At 41.4% G+C, this 11483-nt stretch overlaps 1 protein-coding gene across 7 annotated transcripts in view; it reads right to left on the minus strand.

Moving 5' to 3' along the window:
• Window positions 1–10894, minus strand: part of lto1 (LTO1 maturation factor of ABCE1) — a 38825-nt gene extending 27931 nt beyond the window's left edge. For 6 of the 7 annotated variants that reach the window (XR_009513355.1, XM_059976060.1, XM_059976056.1 and 3 more), the window contains exons 1-3: window positions 10744–10894; window positions 6806–6911; window positions 768–838 (exon numbers count right to left, since the gene is read on the minus strand). Coding sequence is in view for 6 of the 7 variants with exons in the window: in XM_059976060.1 (XP_059832043.1) it covers window positions 768–838; window positions 6806–6911; window positions 10744–10814 (248 nt within the window). In the remaining variant the exon portion in view is untranslated. The other variant, XM_059976057.1, reaches the window with a different exon arrangement.
• Between the last annotated feature and the right edge of the window lie 589 nt (window positions 10895–11483).

Genomic DNA, 11483 nt, shown 5'->3' on the forward strand with positions numbered 1-11483 from the left:
TGGGGAGCAAAAAAATCTGCACAGATGACTCCCATATTATGACTGCTCAGGTAATGGAAATTCAACCTAACAGAATTTGCAAATCACTACCCAAAAATTTGAGATAGGGAATAAAATTTCACTCTTACTGTATCTTAAAACAGAACAGGCATAGAAAAAAAAAGTAAAAATATACACAATATCTTTTTCAACTCTTATGTTTTGACACATAAACAGATAAGATAGCTTTGCGTCATGTAAGTTCATGATATAAACTAACTTGAAGGAAGGCAGCGCTGTTTACCACCCTATAATGCAGGGGCTGTCTGGATAGTCATAGGGCAAGAGCAAGGGAAGTACAAATGCAATGGGACAAATTGGCTCCTTCTGGGTCAAATTCTATGACTTAATAACTCACATATATAGTATGTGTTTAAAACACAGTGAACCTTCGTACATATTACCTACCTAGGGTAGACATATTTCTTTCAGTACTGCAAAAATTGCAGAGATGTAACAGATTTAAGTTTTATGCTACATGGCTTGCTCCACCTATATATGTTACACTACTAACTTAAGTGCAATTAGGTTCTGGAAAAATAGTTTAATAAGTGTTTCATGTCAGTCAATTTAAGCACAAACGCAAATCCATTCTGTACCAGTGATAGGTATGAAGTACAGGTACATATCCTAAACATTTAATTGGTTTACTTCCTTTCACATAATAGTGTTATTTATCATCACAAGCAGTCCAGAAGCTTAGCAGCATGTAACACTCTTGTGCATACCCCTTTTTAACATCTTCGTTATTCTGAAGAAGACACTTCCAGGTAATTGCAAAGCCTCTGTAAAAGGAAACCTGTAAGGAAAAATGTAATCAGATTACACAGCTCCCTTTTCCAAGGGGAATACATATATTACACCAAACAAGAACTATTGGGCATCTGGTAAACTGAGATTTTCTTTTTTTGGAAAAGAATCTACATTGACAGGCATGGCTTTCAGAATTGTAATCCAAATATTAGGTCATGATGCTAAAACATTCCTTTGGAACTAAGCAGATTCACTGATGTCCATCAGGGAGGGAAATATGCCATCTTTGCCCAGTCTACCACACATGATTCTAAACCCAGCAATGTGATTAACCCTCAACTCCCTCCTCAATTCAGAAGCAATTGGGATGGATAATAAACACTCATTACCAGCAGCAGTCATACCCTGTGTAACAAGAAAAAAGGAAAAATTTAATCTTGCATTTTAGGTGATATAACATCAAACCACATAACCATTTTTATATTAAATCATTCCTGGTTCCTCAAATGTTCTGGATGAGTGGGTTTCTCAATACTGGCAAGAGTAAATCATGGGCCATTATGGAGCTAATTTAGGCAAAGCTATGTTAGCTAATCTCCTTAACTGCAACTCCAAAAACATCCTATAAAGATAATTATAAAGCATCTACGTTTTAGATGTAGAGAAAAGATTAAAATGTAGAGCTAATAAAATACTAAACAAGAAAGGAGTAAGAGTAAATACATGAGGGGGGGTGGGATGAGTGGAGGAAAATCAGCAGGGGAATGAGTCAGCAGCTTTCAATTCCTGGTGTTAATATATTGGATGATCTACCCTGGGCCCAGCACATAGATTCAATCACAATGGAGGCATACCAGTTCCTTTATTCGGAGGTTAACGAGCTTCAGCTTGATACAAGCACTCTAACAAACTCCTAGAAATGCAGGACTAAAAATATCCAGTCTTGTTGCATCAGGGTCTGATGTGACAATTCAAATGTGGTGGAACACAAGATACTGTAGACAGGAGTGAATTTAGCAACATCACAGCCATATCCCTTCCCACCAAGGGTAATACCTACAGAAGACACTGACTCAAGGTGTCAATATCCATCAAAGATCCCCACCATTGAGACCATGCCATCTCCTCACAGCTACCATCAGGCAGGAGGTACGTAGCCCTCAAATCCCACACCATCACATTCAGGAACAGCTACTACCCTTCGACCAACTGGTTCTTGAGCAAACTAGGACAACCTCAGTCGCTAGTTAAGCAATAGTATAACCACTCTGATCACTTTGTAGTAACAGACTAGGTATATTTTGTTCTAATTTTTTTGTATACAGTATATAAAATATATGTGTTTCTTTAAATGCTGTTTAAGGTGCTATGTGCCTGTGATGCTGCTGCAAGTTTTTCCATTGTATCTGTACGTACCTGTGCATATGACAATACACTCAACATTCACTTCAATAACTGCATGAAATACACCAGCAGAATCTTCTGATCCTTAGTTAAGTCACTATGCTGGAACCTGCATCCTCTGACTCTCTATGCACTAGTTTCCACAGTAACAACTGCATTTCCGCATTCCTTTATACACGCAGTGGCTACTTTATCAGGTCCACCTGCTCGTTTATGAAAATATCTAACGAAGCCAATCACGTGGCTGTAACTCAATGCATAAAAGCATGCAGACGTGCTCAAGAGGTCCAGTTCTTGTTCAAACCAAACATCAGAATTGGAAGAAATGTTATCTAAGTGGCTTGACAATGTAATGATTGTTGGTGCCAGATGGATGGTTTGAATATGTCAGAAACTGCTGATCTCCTGAGATTTTCACAAACAGTCTCTGGAGTTTACCAGAGGATGGCGTGAAAAACAAAAACATCCAGTGAGTGGCAGTTCTGTGGGTGAAGCCGCCTTATGTGTGACAGAGGTCAGAGGAGAATGGCCAGACTGGTTCAAGCTGACAAGAAGACGACACTAATTCAAATAACCATACAATAGTGATATGCAGAAGAACGTCTCTGAATACCCAATATACTGAACCTTGAATTGGATGGACTACAGCAGCTGATGACCACGAATACACATACAGTAGCCACTTTATTGGGTACAGGAGGTATCTATTAAAGTGGCCACTGAGTGTACAATAGAAGTGACAACAACGAATTACCTTTCAATTCCCAAGTACGCAACAATTTTTTTAAAAATTCAGAATACCATCTCACACACAAGGGCAAATATTTCATTTCAGATGCTAATAACTTGAAAGTCTCTAGCTGTTGGGGAGGGTTTAAACTAATTTAGCAGGGGAGTAGGAACCAGAGTGATAGAGCTGACGACAGAGCAGTCGGAGTATAGAGAGGAAGTGGAACGACTGGTGAATTGTGTGAGGAAAACAACCTAAGCCTGAATATGGAGAAGACCAAGGAAATCATTGTGGACTCCAGGACGGTGCAGACAAACCACAACCCTCTGTGAATACCTGGCTCTTCTGTAGAGTTAAGTGCAGCAAGTGCCTGGGAGCTCACATCATGGATGACACACCTCATCCCTTAACATCATCTCCGTTTCTCCCCCCAGGCCGTTAGGTTTCTGAAATCCCTACACATCGAATTCAAAGTGTCACTGGTTAATCTCTTCCGTACCTTACAATATTTAATATTGATGCGCTTTAGTTTGTTATTTATTTATGATTCATCTGTACATTTTATTCTTACCATAAGTTATCGTGTGTTATGTGTACTACTGTGGTTTACATCCTAGTTCAAAGAAACGTCATCTCATTTCTATATACATTACATGGTTATATATATCTATACAGTTAAATGCCCCAGCTATGGGTAAAATAGCCCCACTAACTTGTGGACAGCCTTGGAAGAGACGAAGACTGCAGACATGAACCCTAACAGCAAATCCGGAGTGGCACCCCAATGCGGCTGGATGTCATTGAATGTCCTTCTGGAACTTCCTGCAGCCACGCTGGTGCCAAATGTATTGCTTCATAAGCTCTCCTTTGGATTACACTGGTGAGGCTGAGAGGGGGATCTTGGCGACTGGGCATCTCAGGATCTCCATACCTTCCACCCAGGCTCCTGGTGATGATGATCATCACATATTGTCTTTCGAGACAGACTGATGCCAATCAACCACAGTTAAATGGCAATAAACTTGACTTGATACAAATTGATGCAGTATGTACTGACACTGTGAGGAAGACCAGGCCAATGTGAGGGCAAAATTGCCATCAGTGGAATGGGTTAGAGTGCAATAGAGCACAAAATTGGAAGGGTGATGAATTACGGAACTGAAGGTTTATATTTGAATGCACACAGTATACAGAATAAGGCAGATGGTAATGTAGCACAGTTAGAAATTGGCAGGTATAACGTTGTGGGTATCACTGAGTCATGTTTGAAAGATCATTGTTCACAGCTTAACATCCATTTTGTACATTGTATCAAAAGTACAAGCAGGTAGGCGGGGGGGGGGGGGGGGGGCTCTAATGGTTAAAAAAATTAGATCAAATCTTTTGAAAAAGGTGACACAGATCAGAAGATGGAGTATCCTTATTGGTAGAATAATGAAACTGCAAGGGTAAAAAGACCCTGATGCGAGTTATATACAGGCCTCCAAACAGTAGCCAGGATGTGGGATATAAATTACAATGGGAGACAGAAAAGGCATTTATAAAGGACAATGTTACAATAGTCATAGGGTATTTAAATATGCAGGTAAATTGGGAAAGTCAGGCTGGTAATGGATCCCAAGAAAGGGGATGTTTTAGAATGCCTATGAGAAGTTTTTTTTAGAAAAGAGCAGTTTGTGGTTGACCCCACTCAGTGTTGTGCAATGAACCAGAATTGATAAGAGAGCTTAAGATAAAGGAACCCTTAGGAGCCAGTGAGCACAGTATGACAGAATTCACCCTGTAGCTTGACAGGGAGAAGATAAAAGTCAGATATTTCAGTATTATTTTGGAGTAAAGGAATTACAGAGACACAAGAGAGGAGTTGGGCAAAATTGATTGTAAAGGGATACGATCAGGGATGACAGCAGAACAATGGCTGGAGTTCCTGGATGAAATTTGGAAGGCACAGGATAGATGCATACCAAAGATGAAAAAGTATTCTAAAGGGAGGACAGACAACTTTGGCTGATAAGGGAAGTCAAAGACAGCAACCCATCAACCTCCACTTTAAATACAGGTATCCCCCGTTGTTCGAACGTTTGCTTTAGAAAGACCTACATTAGTTACCTTTTCTTGCTAACAGGTGTTTTCACTGTTACAAAAAAAAAGCAGCACATGCCCTGAGCAGCCAAGCTCGTCCCCCAGAACTACATTCTAGCCGGCATTGCTTAAACACGTGCCTGTGAGCATCTGTGCTTTATCGCAATTTATTTTATGCATCCGTTAGCAAGATGAGTTCTAAGGTATCGGAAAAGTCTAAAAGAGCGCGTCAGGGTGTTACACTTAGCGTAAAGCTGGACATAATTAAGCGGTTCGATCGTGGTGAACGAAGTAAGGACGTAGTGAGTTTGGCCAAGGAGGCTAGGTTTGTGGAAGTTGACGAAGATGATGTTGAAGAGGTTTTGGCATCCCATGACCAAGAACTGACAGATGAAGAGCTGATGCAATTGCAAGAGGAAAGGATAACAATTGAAACCGAGCACAGTAGCGAATGGCCCGAAAGTGAAGTCGTCCAGGAACTGAACGGGAAGCAATTGCGTGAGATTTTCGCTGCGATTGACAATGCTGCAATGATGGCAGAAAAGTATGACTTTAATTTTGAAAGGGTATGTAGGTTTAGTGCATATTTGCAGGATGGTTTGAGTGCTTACAAAGAACTGTATGACAGAAAAATGCGCGAGGCTAAGTAGTCAAGCATACTGTCATTTTTCAAGCCTTCCACATCAGCCACAGCAGACAACGAAACTCAACCTTCGACATTGAGGCAGGCAGACATAGAAGAAGGTGACCTGCCTTTCGTGATGGAAACAGACGATGATGAGATGACACCCTAGTCTCCTCCACCTCCCACCACCCCAACCTCCGACAACTCGGCCTAACACACCATCATCAGTGTGCTCACTGTCTTCCCGATTCCGGTAAATGAAACTACATTGTACATACATTATTTCTACTTTAAATAGGCTGTGTATTTTTCTGTGTTATTTAGTATGATTTGGCAGCTTCATAGCTTAAAGGTTACTGGAGAGTGTGCTACCGAGAGCGCTTGCATGAGATTTTCGGTACAGTGGACAATGCTGCAATGATTGCAGAATAGTATTTCTACTTTATATAGGTTGTGTATTTATCATATCATTCAAGCTTTTACTATATGTTACTGTTATTTTAGGTTTTATGTGTGATTTGGTAGGTTATTTTTTGAGTCTGCGAAAGGTCACAAATTTTTCCCATATAAATAAATGGTAATTGCTTCTTCACTTTACGACATTCCAGCTTACGAACCATTTCATAGGAACACTCTATAGTGGGGGAACATGTATACACAGTAACTTGGCCTCCACAGCAATCTATGGCAATGAAATACACAGATTCAGCACCATCTAGCTGAAGAATGTATATGCAATAATTCACACAAATTAGCTAATCCTATGATGCACAACTCCCTTATTGGTGTTATTTCCATCTTCACTGTCTAGTGACGTCTGCTTACATTTGAACATTTAGTGTTGGCAAGAATGATCAGCAAATAATTTGCTATTATTAAGTGTACAACAAACACAAAATTCTGGAGGAATTCAGCTCAGGCAGCATCTATGGAGTGAAATAAACAGCCAATGTTTTGGGCTGACACTATTCATCAGAAACATGGAGACTCTCCATGTATATCTGCAGGTAGTAAAATGCACTCTCAGCATAGAGTAACATCCCAGTACGTGCCAGCTTATTTACACATAGAAATATCATTCAACCAAATCAAATGAAACTAACTTTTAATAAAATCATGTGCAATTATAATTACAGTTACAACTTGTTCACATACTATAATTGCATATTTACCTCAGATCCAATTTTCGCACCATTTGCTAACCCATATCTCTGTCCCTCAGTTTCTCCCAATTGACCTCCTTCAATAAATCCTTCTCGATATCCTTTCCCACGAAATCTGCCATCAGGTAATAAAAAAATTAACACATTATTAATAAAATTCCTCTATAAAAAGGCATTAAATTTATGTTCAAAATTATGTGCTTTTTGGAGAAGTACATTCTCACCAGCCGTCATCCCAATCAAATGAATCAAATTAACCTGCACATGAAAAATCACATCAAATATAGATACTGATACATTATCAGTATCTGATTTCAATAAAGATCTAGAAGTGCGACAAGATCAAAAGTCTGCTTATTTTTAAGTAACTTTTCCATGCACTTGTTCCACAGTTACAGAATTAACAGAGCTGATGTTCATCAAGGAGTCCTTAAGGTCTCCAAGACAGAACTCTCACACACAAAAAATGTATTAAAATATTAATAACTATTTACTTTTTAAAAATTCAAGGTTCAATATTGTTTAAGGTCATTTCCTGTACACAAGTGTAAAGGAGAATGAAATAATTGTTACTCCAGATCTGATGCAGCCCAAAAAAAAGATAAAAAATGCAATATTATAAAAAGCTTAATAAATATAATTACTTAAGATAGCTTATATACATATATTGATTATATGCCCACGTAGTGTTGCTAGACACAGGAGTGTTTGTATATAAAATGATGACAGGAAATAATAATAGTAACGTTTTTCTTTAATTACAACAGAACTAAACAAATTGATAAGCTTGCAAGTGGTACAAAGCCAACATCTATTAAGTTAAAAGCTTTGTTTTAAACTGTCCATATTATGTATGAAACAGAGATACTCAAAACCACTGAAACAATGGTCAATTATGGTCACAGTTCAACATAGAACAGTACAGCACAGGAACAGGCCCTTCAGCCCACAATGTTGTGCTGAGCCAGTTAAAAAGCAAATCAAAGCCCCCAAAAGTTAATCCTTTCTATCTACACAATGTCCACATCACTCTGTCTTTCTCACATTTATGTGTCTCTTTAAAAGCCTCGAATATATTTGCCTCTACCACCACACCTGGCTGCGCATTCCGGGTATCCACCATTCTGAGTAAAAAAAACTTGCCCCTCCATCCCCTTTGAACCTATCCCCTCTCATCTTCAATGTTTGCCCTTTGATACAATGGGGAAAAAAATACTCCCTGTCTACTCTATCTACGCCTCTCATAATCTTACAAATCTCTATCAGATCTCCCCTCAGCCTCTGCCACTTCAAAGAAAACAACCCAACACTGTCCAGCTTCTCATGATGGCACATACCCTCTAAACCAGATACTCTTCTGCACCATCTCCAAAGCTCCAACATTCTTCCTATAGTGGGGCAACCAGAACTGTATGCAATATTTCAAGAAGACACCCAACCCACATGAAACTGATTTATGGACAGGAGGAAAATAAAGAAAGAACAACCAACGTATAATTAAATAGGAGTAGGATTAGGCCACTTGGTCTTTGCAGCCTATTCTACCATTTAACAAGTTCACGGCCTATCCCATAACATTCACCCAATTTTCCTGTCCTATTCCTATATTCTTCAATTCCCTAAATCTCCAGTAAGCTATTCCACTCATCTATGAATGCAATTAATGACTAAGTCTCCACAGCCTCAAATAGCACAGAAACTGAACACCCTTTGTGCGAAACTTCTGCACAATTCATTCTTCTATTACTTTAAGGCTGTAACCTCTTGTTCTTGACTCTTCCAGCAGAGGGAACATCTTGTTGCTACCCAGCAGGGCAAATGCCTTTACTTAACAGGATGTATTTGTGAATTCTCCATCTCAAGGAACTCAATATACTTAGTGAGAGGTTATTAAAGACTGAAGTCAACTGATTTAAGTCAGTTAAGCGGAATGAAAAGTGGGTAAGGTACAGGACTGGCTGTTATCTAATTGAATGCTACAGCAGGTCCAAGGCTATGTTTAATGTTCAAAGCAAATTTATTATCAAAGTACATATATGTCATCATATATAATCCTGAGATTCATTTTCTTGTTGGCATCTACAATATATGCAGAACAGAATCAATGAAAGACTGCGTCAACTTGGGTGTTCAAAAGACGATAAACTGCGCAAATACTAGAAGAAAGAAATATTAACAATAAATATCAAGAACACAAAGTGAAGAGTCCTTGAAAATGAGTCCATAGGTTGTGGGAACATTTCAATGATGGGGCAAGGGAAGTTACCCTCTTTGGTTCAAGAGCCTGATGGTTGAGGGTAGTAACTTCTCCTGAACCTGGTGATGTGAGTCCTGAACCTTCTTCCTGAAGGCAGTAGCAAGAGTGGTTGGGGTCCCTGATGATGGATGCTACTTTCATGCGAAAATGCTTCCTGTGGATGTGCTCAATGGTGAGCAGGGCTTTACCTGTGGACTGGACTGTATCCACTACTTTTTGTAGGATTTTCTGTTCAAGGACGTTTCTATACCAGGATGTGACGCAGCCAGTCAATAAACTCTCCACCATAAATCTATAGAGACAAGAGAAAATCTGCAGGTGTAGGAAATCTAAGCAACACACACAAAATGCTGGAGGAACTCAGCAGGCCAGGCAGCCACTACGGAAAAACGTAAACAGTCAATGTTTCAGGCCGAGACCCTTCATCAGTTTTGATGAAGGGTCTCGGCTCGAAACATCGAGTGTTTACACTTTTCCACATCGACAGAAGGTGCCAAAGTTTTAGATGTCATTCCGAATCTTCGCAAACACCTACAGAAGTAGAGGTGCTGCCCTGCTTTCTTCGTAATTGCACTTACATGCTGCATCACGGGCTGGTCCTCTGAAATGATAACACTGAAGAATTTAAAGTTGCTGACCCTCTCATCTCTGATCCTCCAACAAGGACTGGCTCATGGATCACTGGTTTCCTCCTCCTGTAGTCAATGATCAGTCCTTGCCCAATCTTACCAATGGTCTGTCTTTGCATATAATGCTGCTATCACAAAGTCCAAGTTACCTGGATTCCATCCTGACTTGGGGCCCTGCTTGCAAATTCCCTCTATGACCTTTTGGGTTTCCTCTAAATATTTGGATTTCTTCCACAACCCAATAATGACTGTAGTTTATTTGGTTACAGTGCTTTGTACCTAATGCTTGGCAGCAATATCTATTTAAAAAATCGGGGGGTGGGTGTGGGGGTGTTGGATGATTACAGAATAATGGGTCCGATCAAAATGCACTGAATGAACTTCTATGTGTTAGGAAAATATGACAGCACCCATTTAGCATTAACACAGAGCAACAAATTGAAGTTCAGCAGGTCAAGCAGCATCTGTGAGGGGGGAAGACCAATAGTGGATTTTTCAGGTCAGAACGCTACATCACGACCGTCTTCAGTCCGTGTGTCTCCATCAGTGACAATATGCCAAGTATAAATACAGCCACAGTACCAGCATGCCTCATGAGGTCAGATGTGTTAATGTGAAAACTAATATATATGCCTACTAGAATCAGCCATTACTAATAGATAAAGTTTCAACTAATTCATGTTTTGTACCAAGTCACAGAGTGAAACAGCACATGAACAGGCCCTTCTACACAAGATGACCATGTCATAGACCCACCTGCCCACGCTTGGTCCAGACTCTTCTAACACTTCCTCTTCTGTACTTAGCCACATGTCTTTCTATATGCAACAGCGAAGCTTCAAACTCTGCCAAAATGTGGCTACAAATTAATAGCGATCGCTTGACCAACCGGTACAGAAGATGCTGGAGAGGGAGAGCCGGGACAAGGGGCTCAGCACCCGCTCCCCGGTGCCTGCTCCGGGGCTGACGAGGCAGCGCGCATGCCTCCCTCTCCCCTCTAATCCCGGGAGGCTACACGCCCGCTAAAACCCCCATAATAGTAAAAGATATATATTCTTTACTCGTCATCGGCCAGCAGGATCGAATCAAATAAGTCGTCGTCGAGTCGAGAGTGAACAGCGTCGGAACTCATCGCAAATCACCACACCAACTCCCCGGACTCCGGCCCCACATCGGAGCATGCGCGCCGGCGGTCCGGTAACCGGTCCAGGAGCATGCGCGCCGGCGGTCCGGCAACCGGTCCAGGAGCATGCGCGCCGGCGGTCCGGCAACCGGTCCCGGAGCATGCGCGCCGGCGGTCCGGCAACCGGTCCCGGAGCATGCGCGCCGGCGGTCCGGCAACCGGTCCAGGAGCATGCGCGCCGGCGGTCCGCAACCGGTCCAGGAGCATGCGCGCCGGCGGTCCGGCAACCGGTCCAGGAGCATGCGCGCCGGCGGTCCGGCAACCGGTCCAGGAGCATGCGCGCCGGCGGTCCGGAACATGCGCACTAAAGACTCCGGCCCGATTCTGCAGCATGCGCTTTCACAGATTATTTTACATTATTTTACCCTGCTCCTCGACTCCTAATTTCCTGGATGAATGAGTTTGATAAACCGATCCAGGATAAATCACTTCCTGGAAACAAAAGTTTACATGTGAGAACAAAATAGGCAGACCAGATCTATATTCTCTGAATAAAAAACACAAAATGCTGGCAGAACTCAGCAGGCCAGACAGCATCTATGGGAGGAGGCAGCGACGGCGTTTCGGGCCGAAACCCTTCATCAGTCTTTAGGACGTGGGGGTAAACTAGATCATCTG

The sequence above is a fragment of the Hypanus sabinus genome, chromosome 7, assembly GCF_030144855.1.
Source record: "Hypanus sabinus isolate sHypSab1 chromosome 7, sHypSab1.hap1, whole genome shotgun sequence".
Classification (NCBI taxonomy): Eukaryota; Metazoa; Chordata; class Chondrichthyes; order Myliobatiformes; family Dasyatidae; genus Hypanus; species Hypanus sabinus.